This window comes from Buteo buteo, chromosome 12, assembly GCF_964188355.1.
Source record: "Buteo buteo chromosome 12, bButBut1.hap1.1, whole genome shotgun sequence".
NCBI lineage: Eukaryota > Metazoa > Chordata > Aves > Accipitriformes > Accipitridae > Buteo > Buteo buteo.
Window position 1 is genome coordinate 14,021,335 of NC_134182.1, and position 26,570 is coordinate 14,047,904.

Genomic DNA, 26,570 nt, shown 5'->3' on the forward strand with positions numbered 1-26,570 from the left:
GCGGCTCTGTGGGTACGTGGGTGCTTGTGTCCCTCGCCTGTGTACCCGTCCCCCCCCGCGCTCCGCGGCTGCCGGGGACGAGGGCATCCCGCGCAAACCGCCGCCGGCGCGACTCTCACCGCGCCGCGCGGACACGCGTGGGGAGGACCACCGCCGCGCAGCTCCCGCCTGGCCCGGCGGCAGCGCCCGCGGCCCGCCCCGCCCGGCAGCCCCCGGCGGCGGCGGCGGCGGCATCCCCAGCGCCGGGGCCGCGGCGCCCGTCGGGGGGTGGGCCCGCCCGCGCCGTCCCGCCCCGCCCCACGCCTTCCCCGCCGGGGGGCTCTGCCGAGCCTGGGAGATGTAGTCCCGGCTCCCGGCCTCGCCGGCGGGGCTTCCGCGGGGAACTACGTTTCCCAGGCCCCCCTGCTGCTCGGCCGGGCCTCGGGGAGGGCCGGGCTGTCAATCAGTGCGCGTCGGCGGGGGTAGCGACCCGGGGATCCCCCCCGCCCCCCCGCCCTCCTCCGCGTCCCGCTAATAATAAGTGCTTCAGAGGCTTAAAAGCAGGGAGGCAAGTGTCATGCGGGCGCGCCGTAAGGGGCTGAGCTCCGGCTGAGCGCCCGGGTCCGCTCTGCCCGGCACAGCCCGGAGGAAAAAAAAAAAAAAGGGGGGGGGGAGAAAAAGAAAAGAAAAAAAGCCTCGGAGCTGGTTCCCGGGGAAGGGGCAGAGGAGAGAAGCCCGAAAGGCTGGACAAGCCGGCAGCGAAGCGGCGATGAGGCGCAGGAAGACGGCGGTGGCGGCCGGCTGCTGCCTCGCCTTCCTCCTGGGCACCCTGCTCAACGTCCTCTTCGTCCCCGGCTCCGAGCACCCGCCGCCGCCGCCCCGCGACGGGGCGCCCCCCTCCCCGCCCGGCGCCCCCCTCTACCCGCCGGAGGAGGAGGGCGGCGGCGGCGGCCGGGCCGCCCTGGCGCGGCAGATCCGCGAGCGCTACGAGGAGGTGCTGCGCTACCGGCAGCACCGGGCGGCGGCGGCGGCGGCGGCGGCGGGGCGGCGGCCGCTGCGGCCGCGGGAGCGGCGCCTGATGGACCTGGCGCCGCCGCGCACCTCGGCCGAGCAGCCGGGACCGCGGGGCCGAGCGGCGGCGGGGCCGCGGGCCGGCGCCTCGGCCGAGCTCTCGCTGGAGCCGCCGCTGCTGGGCTGCCGCGACATCCGCAATGTCAGCGGCGTGCAGTACTTGGGCTCGGGGTACACCAAGGCGGTCTACAAGGCGGTCCTCAACCGCACGCTGGCCGTGGCGCTGAAGGCGGTGGATTTCGGCGGGCACGACATCGCCCACTGCGTGCGGCAGTTCTCCGCCCTGGGGGACTGCTACCGCCTGGCCGCCTACAAGATCGTCAAGGAGATGATCCTGCTGCAGCGGCTGCGCCACGCCAACGTCCTGCAGGTACGCGGGTCCCGCGCGGGCGGCCGCGGAGCCCCGCCGAGGCGGGCGGGTCGCGCCGGGTTTCCGCCGTTTTCTTGGCCCCGCCGCGGGCAGCGCGTCCGTGCTACCGCCGGGCGTGAGCGGGGAGCGGGCCGGGCGCCGTGCCGCGAATCCCCCGGGAGTTCACCGCCTCCGCGGGGAGCCGCGGCCCCGTCGAGAGGCGCGGTGGCGGCCGGCGGTTGCCGAGGCAGAGGGCCCTGCGGGCGCGGCGGCTCCTCGCCTGCCCTCCCCGTCGCGGGTCGGGGGGAAGGCAGGAGGCGCGTCGGTGGGCGCTTTCCGCCGGCAGCCCCGCACCACCAGCGGTGCTCACCCCCCGCCGACAAGCCATTCGCCCCGGCGGGGCAAGGTGCGGGACGGGGGGCATCGCCCCTGCCGCCTGGAGCAGGGCTAACCTGGCCGGCATCCGCCCGCCACGGCCGGCCTTGCGGCTTGCTTCTGATCGCTCTTCCTCGCCAGCGGAATTAATACCCAGGTGGGGAAGGGGGTGAGGGCGAGAGCTGAGGAAGGACTCGGCGATTCAAAAGCACTCCCCAGACGTGGGAAATAAAGGCCGTCTAGAATGCAAGCGCCGCTTGCTGCGGCACCCCTGGAGAGCAGGAGGCAGAGGGGGGCACCCCGGCCGCGGTGGCTCTCGGCGGGCGCTGCCCCTTCCGCGGCGCCGCGCCGGGTACACGCAGCCCCGGCACGGGGAGCAGCCCCGGCACGGGGAGCAGCCCACGGGGTAACAACAGGGAGAGGCCGAGTGTTAGTCCTGTTAGTCAGTGCGCCGACACCGCGGCACTTGCCAGAAGGGCTGCATAGTACGACTGTTACACATCAGCATGAATCTCAACGGGTCCATTTGGATGTAAATGCTGGTATGGAAATTCCTATTGCGTTTCGCATAGCGTGAGCGTTGCAGTAGAATAAAAAATGAACGTTAGACCAGACGGTCTCACAGTAGGTGTTTTTTGAACTGAATCGAGTAAAGGAGTTTTGTGTTTCTTCTTCAGCAGCAGCAGCAGGAGTACCAGCTCCCCCACGAGAACTTCAGATCCCAGCGATCAAAGCTCTCGAGTTTCATATACTGTTCAAAGAAAGGGTGGTCATGGTTTATCCACAAGAAAATAGATATTAACCAACCTTCCTTCCTTCCTCCCTTCCTATTTCCATATTCTTTCCTCTGTGGTGCCAGGTCTAACTATAATACATGAGGAGAACAACATCTGGCAAACTACAAAAAGCTGTGCTCCTAGTAAGGATGTTAGTTGCTCCTCTGTTGCTGTGATGAATTCTTCTTGGGAAACCCGTGCTTGGGTGCAGCCATCGTTACTGATTGAGTTGACAGCAGGAAATACACCCTACAGTTGTAAACGCTATGGGGATTTTTTCTTCCCCCAAGACTTTTTCTTGCTCAGTGGAAGCGAGTTGGCCAGGTTGAGCTTGAAGCGTGTGTTTTTAAAGTCGCGGATCATTTTAGTAGGCGCTAGTGGCTCTTCCCCATGTTAGTCGTGTGTAGTTTTCTGCTCTGGAAAGATTCACTTGGCGTTGATTTGGATCAATCCCCCTCACAAAATGGAAGGGGGCTGCGTTGTCTGTGAAGGGTCCCGAGCAGCAGCCGCCGCCGCCGCGGTGTTTCCGCGTGTGCGGGCGGGGGGGACCCCCGGCAGCGGGCTGGCAGCTGCCTGCAGCCCCGCTCCCTCTGCAGCGGAGCTCGGGGGGGCCGCGGTCATTCGCTTCTCCGTTTCGTGAGGTGGGGTGGGCTCCGGAGGGGGAAGCGAAGGCGAGATGTGGGGTGTCCCTCGGCGCGGAGGGCCGGGGCTGGAGCTGCCGGAGGACGAGCAGGCGCTTCCACAAGCGCCGGGAGGAGAAACACGCCCAGCCTCCGTGCTGGGAAAATGCTCTCATGGGCAAAAATCCCGCGTGTTAATTAGGGCTTCATATTTACATGCCACCCAATTTAAAAATAGATTACACTTAAATCAGAAACATGTTTTCGGTTTCGTTCCGATTTTGTCATCGCCTTTTCCTTTGTCTGCCCTCCGGCTCCGTCAGCCCCTGACGGAGCTGCCTGGCTGGGATCAGAAGAGCCCTGAGCCCCTGTACGTCGCCCACAGTTTTGTTTAACGTTTTTCATTCTAGAGAGGCACGGCCCGAGGTTCCTGCGGCGTGAGCAAGGGCTAAACATTTGATAAGACATTACCTTGAAGGGAGACTATAAAAATCGCCCTGACAGACTTTATCTAGGCACAGTCAGGGCAGCTGTGTGGGCCAGGAATAGGTCTCTGGTGGCACGCCGGAGTCGTAAAACCGGTGCAGAAAACGGGCACCAGCGAGCAACGGGAAATTTATTAATTACATCCCTGTTAACATCTCAAAGGGGACAGGATCTACCGACCTCAGGACTGCTTTTTAGCTTGTTTTCAGCGGCAGCCGGCCCAGGGCTTAGAAATCACTGTCCAGGGTTTGCTGCCGAGGCGGAGGAGATCGGTTCAAAAGCCAGCATCTCCTCCCCTCTTCTGGCTTTTGACAGGCGCTTCAGCTTTCATTGGAGCAGTAGGACCCACGCTGCCTACAGATGCCGAAGGCGCGACACAACATCTGCTGGGCCAGCCAAGGCCGGGAGCTTTTCTGCCTTTGCTCCTTACCTCTTTTTTGCTCCTCACCCCCCCGCCCCGGCGGCTCCCGGCATACCCAAATACGAGCCGGCTGCTATAAATAGCTCGAAGGACGTGCCACCCTCCTGCGCTGCGGGCGGGCAGGGCTGGCGGGCAGCCTGCAGCAGCCCCGGCTCGGGGCAGCGAGGGGGGAGCCGGGGGGGCTTGGGGCACGGAGGCGGCCGATGCTTTTCCCTCCCGGCCTCTGCGGGAGCCGGCACCCGCCCCCGCTGCCACCTGCGAGCGCCGTCCCGGCCGGAGCCGGCGGGATCCCCGCAGCTCCCCGCTCCGCCCGGGGCTGGAGGCGAACCGGGGCTGCTCGGGGCCGGCCGGAGGTCTTCCCCCCGCCTCCCCACGCCGTGGGCTGGGGGGAGGAGAAGCGGGGGAAGCGGCCCCGGCACCCGGGGAGCCATGCACGGACGCCGTAGGGCCGCCGCGGGCAGGGCAGCGGCGCGGCGGCGGCGGCGGCGGCCTCCCTCCCCCGGGCTGCCTTGTCCTCCCCCGGGCTGCCTTGTCCTCCCCCGCGCCCCGCTGCTCCTGAGCATCCCCGGCCCCGGTCAGGGGCTATTCGGGGTGAATGCGTTCGTGAGTTTCTTCTGCTGGAAATAAAGTTTCGTGTAGGTTCAGCCCTAGGAAAGGGGGTTTTCCTGTAAATCTCTGGCAGCTGACAGCCTGAAGTGTAGTTTGTAAGATAACAGGCTTGTTCTTTACTGTCTCAGCAGTTCCCATTCTGGCCTGTCTCTTGTCAAAATCAGCTTTTTTTTTTTTTTTTTTTTTTCCCCCGCCGTCCTTTTAAAAGGCTTGGTTATTGTACAATGTATGATAGAGGGGAAAAGAGCTCTTTCCAGAAAGTACCCCTGCCTTCAGACAACATGTTGACATGTCCACCGTGCCCTCCGCCTGGGGAAGGAGCCAGATGTGTCAGCTCCGGCAGATGTGGCGAATCAAGTCTATCAAAAGAAACGAGGAAAACCGGCAAGAGGGAGAGAGGTTTCGCATTAGCCAACGCCGATGCGAAGGCAGCTTGCCTTCCTGTTTTTTATTTACGTGCTCTGCCCATCACTAAAAGCGCCTGTATGCCGCCCAAGTGCCATTGCCCCCCTGGCCCCTGCAGTCTGGGGCAGCCCCCGGCCCGCTGCCGCTTGCTGGGGCTGCCCGAGGCTCCCTGGCGAGGCAGCCGCTGGGAAGGGCAGGTGCAGGCTGCACTGGAAATATATTTGCTTTGGAGTGGGGAAGAGAGGGGTAGTTCATTAAAGTTGATTTTATAATGAAGGGCACTGGGGAAGAGGGGGAACTGGGTCAGTGATTTATTGTAACAGAGGATTTAGGGGCCCGCTAATTGCTTTGCAGTCACTCTGTGTCAAATGCGGTGCCTGATCTCTTCCTTTCCCTCCGTGCTGCGGTTTCTTTTCTTGCAAAGTTCAAATGCTGCTGTCTGAATCCTGGCTTTCTGTGCATTTTAGTGGGGAAGATGATTTAGTGTGCTTTAATTCCTCCCTGCCCGTATTTGAGGAAGAAAAGAAAATCAAACCATTTGCAGTTAATTTCAAACAATGAGCGCGATTGTAAAGACACAAAGGCAATGTTTGATTTACTGTAATAATGTAATTATAGCCCTGGAGTATCAGAATTAAGGGTGTTGCCATTCATGGGCATAAGTGGCTCTTTGGAGGAATTCTTTTCTTTCTTTGCCTTACTGAAGCTGAAGAGAAGGGAGGGAAGGTTTGAAACTGCAGATGGTTGGAAGAGTGCAAGCTTATTTCTGTGACAGCTATTTATCAGCACTGGTAGTGTGAGTTCACAATGATTCATTTAAGAAGAAGCTACCGCTTTCTTAAAAACAAACACAAAAGCTCAAGGAAAACGGTTGGCTTTGTCTGAAGCCAATGGAAGACACCAGCTGCTAACAGAACCAGTGGTTTGCTGACTGCCCAGACAAGGCGTTTCATGTGGCTTATTTAGCTTTAGCATAAAGTTAAGACACGCAGATGAAATACTGGGATGGCATCCACACTAAAAAAGTCACCGTCCAAGTTATGATGTCAAAGCAGTTTCTATATGAATTGGTTCCGTTAGGACTAGCACATTTTATTATTAATTTGTTTTAAATGGTCAGGATTACAGTGAGAATATTTATCACTTAGAAAATTCACTGAATAAAATAGTACTGAAAATAATACATCATTTGCTGTCGACAAGTTCAGTAGACTTAAGATGTGCTAGCTGGTCATGGTATTTTTAAATACCTATTTTTAGATAAGATTTTCTTTTCTTTACATGTGATAATTAACAGATATTTTACCCTGATGGTTTCCCTATACATATGCATAGCCAGCAGGATAGGGCAGTTTTAATTTTAATGTGAGAATTAAAATAGTAAAGCTTTGTATACAGTTTGCGTATTCCAAGTGGAAGTAGACAGTCTTTCCAAGTCTGAAGAAAGCCAATATACAATTAATTTCCAGTGCAAATACATTTGCATAGGGAGTGCACGGACTGTTGAAGGTCTGGTCCTTCCCCATCCTGCTTGCATGAATCCACAGTTGTTTTCACAGAAAGGAGGGGGGAAGGGGAGATCAAGCCGTGGTGGAAACAGCTACTCAGGGACCTCTTCCCTGTTGCCAGTGGGTGGGCATTGAATCCCCTTTGTGGTGGCAGTGGTGCAGGATTCCCAGCAACAAGCCTTGATCTGCAGTTGGCTAGAGTTTGACCATGACAACTTTGGGAACTGCTGGCCTGAGAAGAGTGCTGTGGTTGCTGATACCAGGTGGTGGGTGACTATGTGGAGAATTTGTCATTCTGAATTTTGGATGGGGCAGCAGAGGTTCACAGCTCTTGGGAGCAAACTTTTCAAACCCAAGCACCTAATGAGAATTAACCTTCCAGGCTGGGGCTGGGGCTGGCTGGGGTCTGACTATGTGCTCCACATGCAGTCATCGGTAGGGGATTGCTGCGAGTAGGAGAGTCCTTTTAGACCGGGATTTTTTTGTAAAGCTTTTCTGAAGTAGCTCATTTGAGCTGCTCTTGGGACAGGTTGTCTAAAGATGAATGAGGCCACCACACACGGTGCAAGACCAGGCTGACACCATCTGTTTAACAGGCATTAGGATCAGAGGAACTTCAGGTCCCGAGCAGATGAGCCTGCCAAATCCTGTTGAGGTAGCAGGAGAGGTTTGCACTGCTTGCTGGGCACCTCCTTCCTCTGGAAAAGCTGCCACCACCACTGCCCGGCGAGCAGAGGTGAAGCTGCGCCTTTGTCCCGGACACTCCACTGCTTGACAGTCCTGTAGACACACCTTGCAGGAGAGGAGGTGTCGGAGTCACTGGGGCATCCTTCAGAGTTGTTAGTGGTGGTCGATATAGGGTGTCAGCACTGGACACTGATGTGGGTGGAGAGAAAAAAGCAGGCAGTGCCACCTACTGATGGCTCGGTGGAGACAGCTCGCTGCTGCTAACAGCTGTCCCCACAGCCTCAAGGAGCTTGGGGTGGAGTGGAGAAGGGCAGAGAGAGCAGACGGATGCGGTTTGGCGAGGAAAGAAGAATTACACAAAGTGCTTCTTTATTGCGAGACTGCTTCCCAAAAGGCCCAGATGTTATCCTGCACTCTTAAGAGTGAAGAAAGGATCTGTTAACAAGAACTCCAGAGCTGCTGGAAGCGCAGAGCTGGTACAATTGCAAACCAACTCTAACTGTTCGTGTTACTGGAAGGGAAGCTGTATGTCTTGGTGCTGAAGTCACCAAATAATGTTTTTTTCCCATTGAATTGCATGGGAAGACAGAGGCAGTTCAACTTGCAAAGCTGTTGGCAGGAGCAGCTTTCCATAAGGCACGTGCCATCACGCAAGTTAAAAGGGTTACATCGTCCATCCTTTTGAAAGCAGCATTCATAAAACTAATCCCAATCATTTGTTGAATGATTTCTATGATTGCTTCTCAGTTTTATGTGCCATGTAAATCGTTCCAGAAGACTCTGGTTTGAATTTCTGCCTCCTTTATGGGAGCTGACGACTTGCAACCTCATCCAGTTTCCTTCAGGGGAGCCCAGCACTGTTTCTTCTGTGCGGCGGCTTGGGGAGATCACCAGTCACCATGGGATGCTGTGGGTATGATCAAGTTCTCTCTTGCTGCTTGCCTTTTTTCATGGGAGCCACAATGAGTGAACAAGGCCGCTCTGCCACATCCATATCCTGGCCTGGAAGTTAGTTATGACCAGGGCAGAATTGCAAGGGAAAGCACGTGGTTTTTAGAGCTTCTCCTTTCACTCCCCACCCCATCCAAGCGTGGGGTAGCTAGGTAAACCTCTTCTCCCTGGTATCCGTTGATAGGGTGCGTGGGAATGGTTCAAAGCTGCACCAGGGGGGGTTCACACTTGACTTTAGGAAGCGTTTCTTTACCAGGGTGGTGGTCAAACACTGGAACAGGCTTCCTAGAGAGCTGGTCAGTGCCCCAAGCCCATCAGTGTTTAAGAGGCATTTGGACAATGCCCTTAATAACATGCTTTAACTTCTGGTCAGCCCTGAAGTGGTCAGGAAGTTGTACTAGATGATTGTTGTAGATCCCTTCCAACTGAAATATTCTCTTCTATTCTATCCTCACAACGGATCGTTGTGGCCCTTTTGTACATGCTCTCTCTTCCAGTTGCAGCCATATTTCGGGAAGGGCAGGTAGGGCTGTGGTGGTTGGCCAAGGAGGCGGGAGGTGACCCGTGGGAGAGCACTCCAGGGCTGGCAGAGCTCTGATCCTCCGGCCCTCTGCTCGCCGCACAGACACACAGAGCGTTGGTGGACTTGGGCATGAGCTGGGGCCATACTTGGAAGTCTTGCAGTCCTGATTTATTAAGTGTCTGTGTCAGATATACAAGCTGGGGTTTTTGGAAGTCTCTTTCATGGATTTTTGCACCAACACGGTCATCTGATGGTTCAGGTAGATGCCTTGTGGCATCTAACTCCGATTGCAATTTTTCATGTCTGTGATGGCCATGAAAAAACTTGAGAAGAATTAGTTCTCACAGGCACTGTGCTAATAGTAATATGGACTCTAGACTAATTTTAAAGGAGTTACTATTTTTTGTCACACTCAGCTGAACCACTCAGTTTAGGTAGCAGACACCAAACATGGATATTTTATATTGTTCTAGGACAAATTTGGAACAATATGATTTGGAAAATGTTACTTCTTTCTTGGACTATGTAGCTGCAGATAGACTCCAAACTTATTTTAAAGCTCACTATGATGAAGTACACAGTGATATGACTCAGATACCTTAGAAAGATTCATTAGACATGTCTGTATAATTCTTCTAAGTCAAGCTTTTCTGGACGTGGAATGCACAGAGGTTATTTGATAGTTTTCTAGTGCAAAATCATGTCATAACGAAGGGTTAAACTTTAGGTGCAGTGGAACTGAATGCAGTGGCTGTGGATGGAGGTCAGGGGAGCTTCTGCTCTGGCTATTTGCAAGATAATGAACTCCCCCTCCAGTGATATCAGCCCGTTTCCATTGAAATCATGGTTGTATGAGCGGATCTATTTGTCTTCGCTGGAAGGCTTTACAAGAGTAGGCTACTTGTGTGACTAAATATTTGCAGGGTTGGGCCTTGAGCTTGTGCAGTGCAATGCAAATTCAAAGCACTGTGAATGTTTTTAGAAGAATTTTCCACTTCAGAGTATAAGGAAAGCAGGGAGAGTAAAAGGGAGTTAACATTACTAAATCATAAGATTATAGCCAGCATAATATGTGTCAGAACAGCAGGTATATATGGGTATGTATACACACACATGCATATAAAATATATGGAGATATCTGTGGATCTCTATGGGTGTACCGACAGAGGTGGTTAGACATACATACGCGTGTGTTTCTAAATAATACATTCCAATTTTTCTATTAATGAACTTCCATGTTTAGTAACAGTGCCAGGTGCGAGATTCTGGTACCTTCTAGCTCTGCCGGAGTTTAATGCTAATCGTAATAATGTATTTATAAATAAAAGCCTAGGCAGAGCTCTGAATTTAGAGTTTAGTATTTGAATTACCCACTGCTTGCTCTCGGTTCTAGTATCCAGCAGCAGAGGAAATCCTGCCTCACAGCTGTCAGCATACAGTTTTGGTCCTGCTCTTAAAAGTTTCTGCATGGTCCTGGGGATGCCCTGTATGAAAGTCTGTTCCCAGTGAAGCTCAGCGCTTGGCAGGGCTTGATTGCTAGATTTCAGTGAGGAAAATCAATTCACTTCTCATGCACCATCTCTATATATCCTGTAGCAGGAAGGTTGACACTGGATTGACCTTTATTAAGTTTAGGCCTTTCAGGGAACTCACCCTTTTTCTAGGGAGATGCATGTTTCAGGTTTCCAGATGTTTTTGGACTTAGTAGGTGTGGCAATATAAAACAATATTTTACTATATTTTAATGCATATTTTAAAAATATATAAAACATTAAAATATAGATGCAGATATAATGTGTATATATTATACATAGAAACACTCATATACATATATATGCCATATATACACAAATATATACATATATATGTGCCTGTGTGTATATATGTGTATATTTATATATGTATATACCATCAGTGATGAAGGGAAATATTTAAAACCTGAGGGATGAATAGATCTTAGAGTGATATAAACATCTCAAATCATGGATTGGTAAATCACAGCTGTATCAGACAGTGCTGGGAGTTCTTGCTCTTGCAGGGACTGTCCCAGAGCTCCAGGAATGAAAGGTGAATCCAAGGATTGGTTGCATAAAAAATATTACATTCACTTTGATGATAGCAATAAAGTAGCAAGAGCTTCTAAAATGTGCTGTGCTGGTTTTGACATGTAGCAGCTCACACAAATGCCTCATCAAATGGCTACCGATGTCAGTAGGAGCTTTTTATTTCTCGAGGGCACCAAGCCAGTACAAAATACAATCTTGACACAACCAGTTTTGATTAGGTAACCCTGTGTCCTTGTATTTTTGAAAAGAAAGTCTGCGGCCAGTGTTGACTACTGTTGCTCTTCATAAAAGTGAGATTTTTTTAATTGCACTTTTGTACTGTGGGCAGCAGTTAGGCCTTACTGTAGTAAGTTTGGGCAAGTCCAAATTAAAAGAGATAAGAATGAGGTTTCTAGAAATTACTTCTAGTGTAATGCAATTGAGCCTGTCACTTATATTACAGCTGGTAATAGTGTTCTCAAAGTTTCTGTTCTTGGAGTCACAGAAATCTCATGTTCCTTAAAGAAAAAATGGGGAAATTTCCAGCTTTTGTGGTTGTAGAGAAAATCTAAAGATTGTGAACATTGAGGGCTAAAAGCTGTCAAGGCAAAGAAAAAGATTCACATGGTGTTGTAATTTTTAGGGAAATTGCATGATCTATACAGGGGGGTTTGCCCTCCAGTAGCTGGGGCAGCGGGTCTGCCGCAGCCGGGCAGCGGGGCAGAGCCGGGGGAGCTCTGGCTGGGAAAGGTGGCTGGTCCTACCATTCCCCACTGAGCAACCTCTATAAATGAAGTGTAACACTTTGGCGAGGTTCTGGCTTGACATTTATTTTTCTGAAAATGTGGCTAGGGTGCCTACGCTAATGCAAGAGGGCTCGTTGTTTGCACAGACTTACCCTGCTGATGACAGCTTAATAAGCTCCTTTATTTTGTGTTTTTATTCAGTAAGCTTGTCGGCTTTTGTGTAGGGGCTGACCTCTGCTTTCGCCCTCCTCCCCCCCCCCTCCCAGCTCCTCTGAAAGGGGCACCTCTGTCCCCATAATTTGTAGTAAAAGGAGTTGTAAAGGGAGGTGAACTGGCCGGCTGTAGGGACATGGGCTTCTACAAAGCAATATAACTTCCGCAGGGGCTGACCCTGTATGCCCAGCATGCCTAAAAACTGTGGCAGTCAGTGGGGGTTTTGGGTGCGTAAAGACTAATGCAGGACCCAGCCTTTATGACTGAGAAAATGCAAACAGCGAGGGAAGGGTTCGGTAAACAGGGCTACTCAAAATGAATTACGGCACACGATGTGAGAACAAGTCAACATTTCATATCTGGCCTACGTTTTTCTAAACAGACAGAAAGGCATCCCGATATTGCGACTGTTTGCTATTAGATTCTACACAAAAATATACTAGGGTGGCATTTAAATGCAGCGACTCGAGATAGCAAAAAGATGTGGGATTGTATTTCTTTCCATTCATTTAATTGGAACCATACTGAAAAGGCGTATGAAAACCATCACTGTTGAATATATCTAAAGTGTAGCTTTGCGACGCTGAGAATGATGTCCAACCTAATAGAATTTCAGATAGAGGAGATATTTTGGCTCATCTTTTGCTTCCAGCTATATTCAGTTTCCCCGTGTGGTTATTTTTCTTGTTATTGTACGCATCCAGCTATCTGTTTCTTACTTCACCGTCCGGGAATACAAACCATTTTGTCTCATTTCAGACCTTAAAATGGATTGGACAAAAACAAAAGGAAGGGGAAAAAGAAAAAGTATTTTGGGTAGTACCTCTGTATTTGTTTCTGTGTCTTAAGAAGTTGGCTTCTTGAACGGAAGGCCTAAGAATTACTGTCTTGGAATATTTTGCATCTATATATATTCTGTATTTTGTAACATCTGTATGCTGGCTGGTGGTTCATCAGGAGGGGATGAATGTAACCATTTTAGATGCTTAACTGGCTGTTGGGACTTGCCCAGTTTGTAATCATTGTAATTGCACATACAAATATGGCCATGTAATTACATGTGCATTTTTGCATTTAGTTTCAGGAGTTCGTTTAGAAAAGTATAAATGTGGCCCAATAAATCCTTTATAACTCAGACTTCTGTGCTTTTATAACTCTATATAATTATGTAATAACACTGCATCTGGAGAGGTTTCACTTAAGTAAAAACAATAAAGAGCTCAGGTTAGATTATATATTTTTTGAGTTAGACCTACACTAACTTGCACCGTACTGTGTTTTTCAGCTTGTGAGATTGATTAAGTTCAGCAGTACTCATGCAAGAAAATTTTCTTATGAGAATAAAGAGCAATTTAATATGAAACCAAAACTGGATCGGGTCATTTAAGCTTCCACAATGACTGAAGTGATTAAATGGGTATTAATATAGTAAAATATACACCAAATATTCAGCTACTTGGGCAGTGAAGACTTTTGTCAACGTACAAATTGGATACTAAAATGAAAGAATTACTTAGGAGCAAAGTTTCAGCTCTCTGAGAACAGGTCTAAATCATTATTATTACTGTTGGCATTCATGGATTGAGATAAAATAGACACAAATAGATACTGTAATTAATTTCTACTTATGTATTCATATGGACATAAATAGACTAATTTATCAATATTTTGTGTGTACAGATATGTATGTATTATGTTTTTGTAATCAAAGGTATGTATAATTGTCATTCGTCTTCCGTATTTCTATTACTGGAATGGTTTTCACAAACATTGAGAATGTCTAATGAAAACTGGTATCTTTTTTCTATGCAGTGTTACTGTGAACCAACAGTTATTGCTAGACTGTCCTTTCCCAGTCTGGCTTGCTTGCTCATTTTCCTTATGGCTTTTTCCCCAACAGACAGTGCTACTGTGCTAAAGACAAGAGCTGAACTCTGCAGATGATACAAAAACAGATGTTAGATTTTGACACTCAGAAGCGAGGGTTTTCAAACCTACCGAGCTTCATCCTGCCTCCTTAGTCTGCCCCCACCCAAGAGAGACGTGAAATACCTAGTCAGAACTGCCAAATCCAGCTTGTCTCTGAGAAGAGATATATATTGTATTCAATATTTTCATTTAATTTTATTTTTTCTTAGTTCAGAAGGCTTGAACAGAATTGTGCTGATGCAATCCTCTAAGACAGTTTGCAGCACACGAAGATTTAACTCCCGTCAATAAGCTGCACAAAAATGGTGTCACAGATGATAAGGAACAAACCCAAGTCTGGTCTGAATGGCTCTAGATTAAGAAATGATTGCCGTTGCAATCTTTGTCATGGTTGTGGCAGTAAAGAGAAAGGTCCCTTTTCCTATTTCAAATGTTCATATCGGCATCTATCACAAATTCTGTGTTGTGCATAGATGCCAAAATCTTTTCGGCATGTTTTAAAATAAAATCTTCTAGCTCTTTTTCTGTTTAGGTTAACATCCATGCTTAAGCAGCTGTTTTGAAATACAGCACCATTTTTACACCAAAAAGAAAAACATTTACTTCTTTTACATTTTTCGGCACCCCTTTTTCCTTCAAATGTAGACAGCTACAGTCAGAGCTAGCAGAACGGTTCATAACAAATTCCATATTTGCTGACTTTAGCCTGGTCTTTGCTTTTCTGGCTGGGAGGGTCACAAGCCATAAGAATGTGCTTGATACTCAAATCTGCTTGCAGTGGTTGTGTTCAGCCTCACCCTGCTCCCTCCAGTGATGGCACTCTGGGCAGGCTCTCTGCTTTCCTGGTGAATTAGGGTTGGACCTTGTTCCTGTCTGCGTGAGCCTGCTGCCTTCTGCAGGGCCATATCTGAGTCCCCTCGGCTCAGAGTAGACCTCCGTCATCTTCCCTGAGCTTTTTAAAACTAAAAGAGGTTTGAAAAGTTAATTCAGGACAAGGCAGTAGAGGAATAGCAGCAGGACATTTTTTAACGCTGCATTTTCACACAGACCCTTTTCCTGTATGGTTTATTTGACTGGGGGCAGAGATTACATTTAATTTTATTTCATGTGCATGCTGTTCGGGCTGGAAAGTTGCAATCAGATCCTTATCAGGCTCATTTAACTGCCTCTCTGCCAGGGCTTGGCAGGGAGTTTGTAAAAGCCCGTCCCCCAGCCCTGTCAGATGTTGTCCCACTCCATATAAAGCAAGACATCTCTTCTCCACAGTCTTTAAATATTCTTCTTGTGCAATTATTTATGCAAGTGAAAATTAATCATTCAAATGTCCTTGGAAAGCAAATACAAGAAAGAGCTGGAGCATAGATCAAAATTGCCATTTCAATGCTTTTAAATTGATGAAGCTACTGGCAGATAATATTTTGGAGTATTTGCCCTTCTTTAATGGTACTGCACACAAAAGTCCATCAAGTATAGCGAGAAGCAATTTCTGGCTGGGAAAAGATAAATTTTGGCATTTCAATTGCTTTTCAAGCTACCATGTCATTGAAATACACATTGCCACTCAATGCACAAAAAGTAGTCCTATGGGAACTGTCATTAAAAGCTACTTTGTGATGTCTTTTAAGCAGAAAATCAGTCTTTAGCCAGATACTGCATAGGCTAAACTAATTTTCCTCAGATAGAATTCTGTTTCTGCATTCATTGATATTTTAAATTATGATATTTTTTTCTTAAACATTTGTGGTGGTTTGACCCTGGCTGGATGCCAGGTGCCCACCAAAGCCACTGTGTCGCTCCCCTTCTCAATTGGACAGGGGAGAGAAAATATAATGAAAGGCTCGTGGGTCAAGATAAGGACAGGGAGAGATCACTCACCAATTACCATCATGGGCAAAACAGACTTGACTTGGGGAAATTCATTTAGTTTATTACCAGTCAAATCAGAGTAGGATAATGAGAAATAAACCCAAATCTTAAACCACCTTCTCCCCACCCCTCTCTTCTTCCTGGGCACAACTCCACTCCCAGTGTTCTCTACCTCCTCCCTCCCAGCGGTGCAGGGGGACGGGGAATGGGGGTTGGGGTCAGTTCATCACACGTTGTCTCTGCCGCTCCTTCCTCCTCAGGGGCAGGACTCCTCACACTCTTCCTCTGCTCCAGCGTGGGGTCCCTCCCGCAGGAGACAGTCCTCCATGAACTTCCCCAACATGAGTCCTTCCCATGGGCTGCAGTTCTTCACAAACTGCTCCAGTGTGGGTCCCTTCCATGGGCTGCAGTCCTTCAGGCACAGACTGCTCCAGCATGGGTCCCCATGGGGTCACAAGTCCTGCCAGCAAACCTGCTCCACTGTGGGCTCCTCTGTCCACGGGTCCACAGGTCCTGCCAGGAACCTGGTCCAGCGTGGGCTTTCCCAAGGGTCACAGCCTCCTTCAGACACCCACCTGCTTTGGCGTGGGGTCCTCCCCAGGCTGCAGGTGGATATCTGCTCCACCGTGGACCTCCCTGGGCTGCAGGGTGACAGCCTGCCTCACCAGGGTCTTCCCCACGGGCTGCAGGGGAATCTCTGCTCCGGTGCCTGGAGCATCTCCTCCCCCTCCTTCTGCACTGACCTTGGGGTCTGCAGGGTTGTTTCTCTCACGTATTCCCACTCCTCTCTCCTGGCTGCAATTGCTCGGGTGTTTGGTTTTCCCCCCCTTCTTAAATCTGTTGTCCCAGAGGTGCTGCCACCATCGCTGATGGGCTCGGCCTTGGCCAGCGGTGGGTCCGACTTGGAGCTGGCTGGCATTGGCTCTGTTGGTCATGGGGGAAGCTTCTAGCAGCTTCTCACAGAAGCCACCCCTGTAACCCCCTCGCTACCAAAACCTTGCCACGCAAACCCAATAGAACATTCACTGAGATAAGAACCTGTACAGAGGGGTATGCAGGGGGCACTTCACTGGCCTTTTGCTGTATGATGCCCCCAGGAAACTCTGCTAGCTAATTTGGGACTTGCAAGAGAGTGTTCCTCAAATGGGAGGACACAAAAGCTATTGGGGGGTGACTTCAAGCCAAGACAATGTGTGGAGCTCAGAGCCTTGTAAGAAACGCTTACTTTGCACCTCATCCATAGAGAAACGTAAAAGCGTGCTGAGATACGTTACACTGATATTGCCCGGTTGTGATTTTTTTTCAGCTCTATGGCTATTGCTACCAAGATAGCAATGACATCCCAGACACACTGACGACCATCACTGAACTAGGCTCGCCTTTAGAGATGATTCAGCTTTTACAGACTTCCTGGGAAGACAGATTTCGAGTGAGTAACAACTGTTTTAAGAGAGTGATGAATACAAAATAACATCAGGGATGAAGCAGGGGTTATGTACTATGCAGTGCAATTCACGTTCATTAACCATTGGGTTTGCATATGATTACATCCTGGTTTAGAAACAACTTTTAGCACTCCCTTTCTGCAGTGTTTAAGATATCATGCTATTTTGTCTGTTGATGTTATCTAATTGTAGCTGGTTATATGATTTTTACATGATATCTTCAAACATTGCTTACTTGTTAAAGCTCAAGGCCCGGGATTTTTGGTGTTGAGCGTTGTGCTCTGCAACTGGGATTTAAACAATAGAAGGATGTTATATTTCTCTCCTGATCCTTATCATACGTTGGTTTTAGAATTGTTTTCTACTGCTTCCTGCTCTGTTTGTCTTTTACTGGGGGAATATTGAAATAAAAGTACACAGATCTCAAAGCCAGGTTGTCCACCACATTGGCAGTTTACCAGGAGCACGAAGGTCACACTTAATTTGTCCAAAATGAAGCCAGACTGCAGCAATGCTTTGATCAAGACAGCGCTGTCTCGCTCCGTGTATATTGGGATGTGCTGTCGGCTGAGGTTAACTCCTTAAGATGTGGCAAGGCAGCAGCAGTCTTCATCTAAACCACTTTGGATTGCATGGCTACATCTGTACCAGAAAACTAAAAGTGTGCCTGACTGATCTTGGAGGCGAACCAGCAAGGTGCAGCCCACGTCTGTACTATCACATTCTTGCCCTCTGAAGGCCGGGTGGCTGCACGCAGGATGCTGGTCAGAAACGGTCCCTGGGCCGTGCTGCCTCCTGGGTCACGTCTGGGGACTGCGGGAGAACAGCCTCGGTCCTGTCAAACCCGGGCCAGAGACCGTGCTAGCAAGTGTGCATGTGGGATTAAGTTTCTGTGCCCAGGAATGTTCCCTGGCAGAGTTTATTTTACTAATACAGATGGAGCAAGTTTGTTCCCCCCGCTAGGCTTCAGCTCCCTTTTCCTGAAAGAAGTACCATCTTAATAAGCAGTAGAGGTACTTGTCACGGCTCCTGAAGTACAGGGCCTGTCTTCGGCTCGTCTCATCCAGGGAATGCAAATAACGGACTGTGACGGCAACTACGTACAAAGTGAATGACCAAGAGATATGTTAGATTATGAGTAATAAACAGGGAAGTTTCCTTCCAGCGTGGATTTTCTGAGTGAGCAATTGCAAAGGGAGATGAAGGAGAATTAGATGAAGGTGCTGAGCTGATTCTCAGAGGTGGAATTATACATGAAATATTCCTATGACTGCTCTAATGAAGTCTTAGATAACATCAGGCTCATTAGCTTGTCTAGGACACAATTAAGGCAGAGAAGAAGGAGGAAGTAAAATCACATCTTCTTGATACGTGAGACTTGTTTGTGGTCCAGTCCCGAAAACGGCTGCATAAATATTTGACCTTATTCCAACGGATAATAATTTCCTTCTGTTGAAGGACTCGGCAGTTAGCTTCTCCCAAGATCGGCACCTCTGCGCTCAGCAGAGGTGTGTGGTACTGAGCAAAGCCTTCATCTGTGTGCTTAAAGCTTGTTGTACGGGGGCATTTGGAGTCCCAGCCTGGCAGCAGGTACACAGGGCAGCAGCCTGTCGGGGCTGGTCACAGAGGTTCCCAGTGCAGGAGCGGGGGCTTTTTGGCGTTTGAAAAAAGGCAATAATTTCAGATGACAACCTGTGTTTTTATCCAAGCTAAATTCTGGGTTCATTGGCAATTGAAGATACATGTATTATAAGTTAGTTAGGGCTGGATGTGCCTTTTATATACAGCATGTTGCAGGATGGCACATACCTGAATCCTGTGTCCTTCCAGAGGAAGGAAAGGGTGGCCAAGTCCGGCATCCCATAACCAGGCCTGTGTTCATCTACACCTACAGGCATCTCCATGTGAACTGTGGTATCCTGTAAGTAGGTTAAAAATGTTCTAGTCTTGTCAAGCAGGGAAGTGATTATAGAAGTGTTAAGGTAGTCCTAATGTCCCACAGGAGAAGGGTCTGTGTGGGATAACTTCAGACATGCTCAGCTTTCTTATGAAGGGTGCATTTAGGTGCTCCTCTGAGTATACCGTTTATGCCCCGAGACTGAATTTGGATTTGACTACTTCAATGCACATGGCCTTAACAGCGAATTTTAACAGAAAACAAAGATTATGTATAAACAATAAAAAGCTTGCTAGACTGAATGAGACCTGTTATTAATTTAATATGTAGAATAAAAATTCCAGTATTTAACTGTGTTCATATTAATGCTACATTTACATTAATATATTACATAGAGGACTCTAAAGGAATGCGGGAATTGAAACCAGTCCTTTGGTAAGGGGGCTGAGTTCAACGTTCGTTGAGTTTGCTGTCTAGTAATAGTTACTCAGATTTTTAACCTGCAACTGAAAAGTGCAGCATCAGCCTCAAAGTGGCACACGAGGGTCCACCAAGGTAGACCTACCAAGGTAGGTGGACATACTCACCTTGAGGCACAGCAAAGAGTTACGGAGGAGCTGTGGGGTTCCTCTTTCTGGGAATTTGCTTCCTTTTCCCCTGGAAAAAGGCAAACATGAGAGGAACCAGTGGAAAAAAAATTATGAAAGCAGTCAAAAGGCAGGATCAGTATGGAGGCAATACAGACACCGTCTGGAGTTGGAGCTCCAGGTGTGGGTGCAGAGTCGTCCGGCCAAAACTTCCAGACCTGGAGTTTGTAAAAGCAGAATCAGGCTGCGTGGTCAAGGCCTGTGCGTAATGTGTTATTAAAAGTTAATGCTTTTATTTCTCTTAAAAGTAAGAATAGCAACAATAAGCCCTGCTTCAAGAATAGTGTGGGAAAGCACTGGTAAAGAAGCTTATTTTTGTTTCAAGTCTCTAAGGGTTTTACAATCAGCTATGTTAATCCTATGAAAAATACCTTAGTTGCAAGATTCGGTTTTGAGAATAAGTTAAAACACTCATATTAAGTCATATATTTATGAATATATCTTCAGCTAAAGTGGTTTCATTTATATACTTTGTACTGAGAAAATAATGCAAGGTACCTACGTTTTTTGCATTTCAGATATGTCTCAGCTTAGTTCGGCTTCTGCATTATTTGGCTCACTCTCCTCTTGGCTCTGTGACGTTACTGGATTTTCGCCCTCGGCAGTTTGTGATCGTGGATGGGGAACTGAAGGTGACGGATCTGGATGATGCCAGCATTGAGGAGAGCTCTTGCACCAGTAACAGCGACTGCTTCATGGAATTCCCTGCGAGGAACTTCACACTGCCCTGTTCGGTTGAGGGACGGTGTCAGAGTATGAATGAAAAGAGGAATCTCTACAACGCCTACAGGTGCGTGATCGGATAAGGTAAAAGAAAATTGAAAGCAGGCAAAAAGTCTCCAGCATCCTTTATAGTTATTCACATCAACAAATACGTATTGTCTCAGAACCGTTACCCAAGAGTAAGTCAAGCCATGAATAATTGTTTCATTTGTGAAAATGCATAGCATTTATAACTTTGGAATTGTTTTGCATACTTTGAGTGTGATTCACCACTCGGTCTAATTTTACATTGGCTTAATCCCACTGAATTCTTCACACAAGTAGAGATTTTCACAGGAGTGAAACAGAGGTGCCTGTGGAGTTGGGGGCCCGTTAGCTCTGTGGTGAGGTGATTCAGGCAGCTCTTCTCCGGTGTGAGTTAAGAGGGGTCGTGACACGTTTTTCACCACCAGCTGAGCAAAGAGCTGTCTTCAGATGCAGAGAGACGCTGGGCTCTCATCCTGCGCTCTGGCTCGATGCTCCCTGCCTCGCCAGAGCCTGCCGTGGCAGGGTTATAACAGGCACCGGTGCAGCCGTGGGGCCACCGAGACCCTCAGTTGCTGACAAACTGGGGCATAATCCCAAACCTTTGAAAGCAAGGGGTGCTTCCTTTTGCCCCTCTCCCGTCTGCCCGCAGCCCCCTTCTCTGCACAGGCAGACGCTGAGGGACTCACTCCCGGTGCTGCTCCCGCTGCGCGGCAGCGCCGTGCCCGCAATGGGGGACGCGTAGGTCCCGTCTGTCTTCCAAATTTGATTTTAAGGGCTTCTCTGAATTTACAGCGGAGTCCTTCTGGGCGATGGCTTTGTGTTTGTGGTCTTGGCTCTCCCCCGTCGGCCATCGCTTCCCTGGGAGGGCTGTGCGGGGTGCTGGGGGAGCCGTGTCGCCGCTTTCTGGGGAGCCGGTGGCCGATGCTCGGTGCCATGCTCCTGCCGCCGCTCCAGCTGATGGACGCTGCTGGGGCAGGCAGCCGCCTTGTCCGATCCAGACAGGAGGATGGAGGATCTCAAAGCAATGCCATAATGGTGTGCTTATTTCTGAGACTTCCCTTTCGAGCATCGTGCCGTTCACTGCCTGCCAGACCACAGCGAGGAGAGGCTGCTCCAAAGAGAGTCTTCTGCTTTGGTCCCAGGGTGCTCACCAGCATGTGTGTTGCATTAGCTGACCACACTGAAATGGGCTGCACCACATGACAGCCCTCTGCAGTTGTGCAGCGCAGTTTTTGGTGTGTCCTCCAAATTTTCCATTTCCATTTGCTTGGCTTAAAGATCTTGCTTAGCTTGCTAGCTTTTGGTTAAGACCATTTTACTGGTCTGGCTAAGAAACCTTTAATAGGCACCCATCCATCTCAGTTGTAAGTGGGGATCTGTCTGCGGTGTGGTGGGCTTGTGGCAGGTTGCTGGTCTCGCTGAAGGAAGTGGGCTTTTTCTATTACAGTTCTTAGTATTGCCTTTGAACCGCGCACCAGTCTGTAGCACACGCGCAGTGCCCCAGTGCTTTCAGCCCCTGCTTTTGCTTAATTCGATAGAGACAGTGAGGTTTTGTTCAACAGCAGATTCATGTTATAGTAGGCTGCGACCACCCGTGCTAGGGCATTAGCAACAAACTCTGTACACTTGTCTTGGAAAGCTAAATCCTCACTTCGTTAGGGGTAGGCTACTAAATTTCGTATTTTCACGGACGCACTCTGTTGCTGTAGGGTTAGAGATTGCCCTCAGTAAAGGATTGCTGGTGCTGTTAGGTAGAAGTCAAAAGCAGCAATATGTCAAACAATGCACAAACCCCTTGTAATTTTAAAATATAGCAGGCACTAGCCTTGAAAGTGTAATTAGCCTATCTAGCTGGTTTCTTTATGAGGTAAATAATTAAAGGAGAGAACATTCTGAAAAAAAGTCTACTATGCAAGGACTGGCCCATCGTGACTTTCAGATGGTTACCTTCTGTCACAAATGTGTCTCTATGGGTTTTCCTCCAAATGTTTGGAGGAACAATTTTCAAAGCCCTGGACAGTTTTAAAAGTAAGGATAATGAATTAATATTTTGAACTATTAACCAATGGCTGAGATTAATTCTCCGTCATTGATGTTTCTTAAGATCAGATAGTTCTCAAAAAGAAAAAAGACAGGAAAAAAAAAGGCTGTAGGAACAAATGGAAAAGGATCTGACAATCTGCATTACGCAGATCACAAAGGATGCCACTGGCCCTGCAATCGATGAATAATAAATGTTCCTGCAATTAAGTTGTGCAGGCACAAGTGTCTCTACACGTCAGAATTTCACATGTGGGTGTTTGCATTAGAACAAGTTGTATATTTCTATAGCCACAGAAAAACAAGAACCTCCGTGACTCGCATTCATCCAGCATTTAGCAAAGTAAAAGACAGGCACTGAATTTTTGCAATTCACATTCAGTCGGACTCTGCTTTATGGATAATCTCTAAGCAAAAAAAGTGAAGTAAAATTTACCAGACAAATTATTTATTACAAATCTTATGCTGCGTCTTTGATTTCTGTATGTATTTATACTGGCTGTTTCATACTCATCACTAAGAATACCTACCTGGGGATAATCCTGCTTGGGAATTCATAAATACTATTTTTGTAAGGGACGAGAAAGGGAGTTACAATCTCAAAGAAATATTATTCATTGTGTAAGTAGAATATGTCAGCTCAATAATACCTGAGTCTATGATCAATTTTTGCTATCAGTAACTTAATTTTTTAATTTGTGCTTATGTGAGACGTCTGCTAGTCTCCCTCCTGAGCATGAGTCCCTGGAGGTTTCTGACCATGTGGTCTCTGTATATGAAAAAGCATTGTACTTTGCTTTGCAGGTTAGAGGTAAAGCAGGGCAATTTCCCAATTGTGTCCTTTTCTGCTCATTACCTAATATTTATGTCTGATAGTTCTGTTTATATTGTCAGATCCTGAACTGTCCGTCTCCATCTTAGGTTGCTATGACACTGAGTTTGCAATAGGTAGTAATATTGGCAGAGTAATAGAATTTAAAGGAACAATGTGAAAATTAAGTGTATTTTGAGTGATGGTAAAGGCATACTGTTTTTTTCTTTTGTAATTAAAAATGTTAAAATGGAGAATATACATCCATCAATGATAGCTACATGAATTCCTCTTGAATTTAAATAAATTATGAGAACAGAGAAGACATTCTGAATTGCAGTGGCTTTAAAACAATAGAAGGTGGCTTTCTCCTGGCAATTCATTTGAAAGTCTAAGAAAACTGTAGAAAAGAAAATAATATTCAGTTATTTGAAATGAGCAGAAATTCGATTTATGCACTTTCAAAGTTTGAAAAAAAACCCAAGACTTCTGGGGTTGATGGCATCCTTTTACTTTGTTAAAGTACAGACAGCTTTGCCAATAGTCACAATCCAGGGGGCTTCACAGCAAATTTCTGTGTTAATGGAACATTTACACAGAGTTACAAGGCAGCCTTGTGTATAACAGCGTGGTCTAGGTATGCCAGACAGCTGTGTGAATAGTCTTAGCTCTATATTTATTTGACTATAGAATATGATTATATTTCCTGAATAGGTCAGTGGCTTATAAGCAATAGGAATTTTATTCCTTATGTTGTTCAGTAGTTACCAGACATTTGTAAACTCTTTTTTTAAATTTTTCAATATGGGTTACTTTTCCATTGCAGGTTTTTTTTTACATATCTTCTTCCACACAGTGCTCCATCCTCACTGAGACCATTACTGGATAAGATAGTCAATGCAACAGGTAATTGGAATGAACATGGTAATGCCAAATATTTCCTTTTTTAATGTGACTGTCATGTTTGGGATGGGGCAGATGCTGCTTTTATGTTCACTGCAATAGAACCAGATTGTTCTTCTATCCAGGGTAAAATTTCCCCCATACAGAGAAGGCAAGAATGGCCCCGTATACCAGAGAAACCCATTTTGAGATTTTATCTAGTCTTCACAGAGGAATTTACTTCCTCCTGACACTTCAGCACTGGGGTGGGCTGCATGAGGATGCAATTACTTGCGGGATCTGGAGGAACCCCTGTCTCTGGCAAGGGGAATTTTAATGATAAAAGCAGGATACTTCCCCATTGCCAATGGTACCAGTGGTGCTTTTACACCTCAGAAGCCAGAGGCAAGTGGCATCACCATGGATCTTTACTCATTACCAAGGTGGTGCCTTTGGGACAAGAGTAGTTGCGTGTGCCTGTAAATCTGATTTGAGGATTTTCGGTGAGTTGTTCTAGGGGTTTTGTACCTTGTACTGTGTGCATTCAATGGGGAAGTTAATGATGCTGGCCTATAGCTAATTAACAAGCAAAGCCTTTGGAGTTCCCTGGATTGGCTAAAGTTCGTCCCTTGTGGGAAGCTCACTGCAGTGTTTTCTGCCCACAGGCCTGGGGTTCCCAGCTGGACGAGCCAGCCTTTGACATGCCTGGCTCATGTCAGGTATGAAACCCAATTTTTAGTAACTCAGGGATTTCATGTCCACATCACAAGGCCACCATAGAGCAGGGCACTGCTGGGCTCTGATGCTTAGGGCTTTCTTCGAATGTGACCGCATTTTGTCCTATGCAGGTTGCTCCTCATCTAACTCATTCTTTTTCTGTGCTTTTAAAGGAGAACTTCATTGGGGAATAGATGAGACAGCTGCACAGCTAGAGAGAGTTTTGAATCTGTATAAGAGTGGAGAGTACCTACAGAACACGACCCGGATGCCGAAAGCTGGTAAAGTGGTCTTTCTCAAAAGTTAAAATCAGAGACTTTGCCTTTATTTTGAGGTTTGAAAGGGCAAATGTTCAGAAAATGGGGCTCGATGGCCCTTGAAAACATACACATGATAATCTGTTGTCTGCTTTTTGCCTCCTGGGTGCCTTCTGAAGCCCTTCTCACTAAATGACGTAGCTGGACATCCATAGGTGTGAGCAGGCTGTAATGGGGATAAGGAAATCCAATGGAGCATTGCTCTCCATAGCAGATTTGTGGAAAATGTTTTTCATCACATCCACACACTTCTCTGCTGTTGGAGTATCAGAACCTGCCCGAACATGAGTCAGGGGCAATCTAATCAAGATGCCGTAACCCTCCATGGATTTCCTGGGACTTACAAGAATTTCTTGCAATGTAAGCACTTCTAGATTGGAAGAATAAAATTTTTGCTTGCTTTGCAAGAGAAGAATAATGCGTCCCTCAGCTTCGGCTAGCAATAGAATGAAAAAGAAAAGAAAAGGACAGGATGAAAACGAAGCTGCATAATAGTATCTTTTTCATAAAATTTCTGCAGCACCACAAGCAGGTAGAATGCTATTCAAGCTGCTGTGATACGAAGGGTTGCATATTCTTCCCGGAAGGATAGCTTGTGGAATTGTACATGTCAAAGAAGATTATGTATGATGGAAATGACTTTAAGTCTAACAATTGAAAAAGCTGTTTTGCAAATTATTTTTGTGTACGTACAATATTCATGTCAAACTGTCAACATAATTGACTGCAAGTTGATAAGAAAATTATGGCTTTGCTGCAAAAGCTCAGTAAAGAGGGAAAGATGGGTTCTAAATGAAGATGAATGTTGGCACAGGGGGTTTGAAAAGTTCAGTGAAGCATTTGCTCTGTGAAAGACACAGGAGCCAAATTCATTCCTGTCGTAGCGCTGTTAACCTTAAAGGGCCATGACACCAGGGATGAATTTGACCCACTTATCAGAATAATTCAATATTTATTTTGTTGTAAAATTGGCAGGAAAATTGTTGCAGGTGTTCATTTAACTTTCTAATTTTCAGCTTTTCATCACAATCTGTGCTGAGTGATGCCTGTCAACACAGCGAAATTATTTTCAGCAGTACAATCAATAGTACAAACACGTCCTTTGTTGAAGAAGTGCCAGGAGGGCTGAAGTTTTTCTGTGATGCTGGTTGATTCCAGATTTAACTGCCGTATCAGGACAAGATGAAGTTTTGCATTTTAGAGGGCTGTCATGTTTATAAAGAATCTCAGGGAGAGAAGCTTAGGAAGCGGTGGTAAATGTAACAGTGCAGGTTTCTACTAATATGGAGCAGAGCCCCATGTATATTTGGCTACTGTAATAATTACACATTTTTGTGTTAGTTTAATTCCGTAGAGTCCTGGATAATATAACGCAGAATCTGCTACCCGTATTCATGGTTAGTAACACCCTTCTGTGCAAGGAGCCCTTTTTATTTGTAGGACACTTCTCATAGACTTAGGCATTCTACAACGTAAGCAAAGATGTTGAAAATCCGTAGATGCTT

At 47.5% G+C, this 26,570-nt stretch overlaps 1 protein-coding gene across 2 annotated transcripts in view; it reads left to right on the forward strand.

Annotated features, from left to right (window-relative positions):
- The first annotated feature begins 552 nt into the window (after positions 1–552).
- Positions 553–26,570, forward strand: part of PKDCC (protein kinase domain containing, cytoplasmic) — a 38,710-nt gene continuing 12,692 nt past the window's right edge. Inside the window, exons 1-5 of one of the 2 annotated variants that reach the window (XM_075042788.1) lie at positions 553–1,420; positions 16,866–16,988; positions 20,067–20,338; positions 23,976–24,055; positions 24,922–25,029. In XM_075042788.1, coding sequence (XP_074898889.1) covers positions 749–1,420; positions 16,866–16,988; positions 20,067–20,338; positions 23,976–24,055; positions 24,922–25,029 — 1,255 coding nt within the window. In that variant the 5' untranslated portion in view covers positions 553–748. The remainder of the gene's footprint in view (positions 1,421–16,865; positions 16,989–20,066; positions 20,339–23,975; positions 24,056–24,921; positions 25,030–26,570) is intronic. The other variant, XM_075042789.1, reaches the window with a different exon arrangement.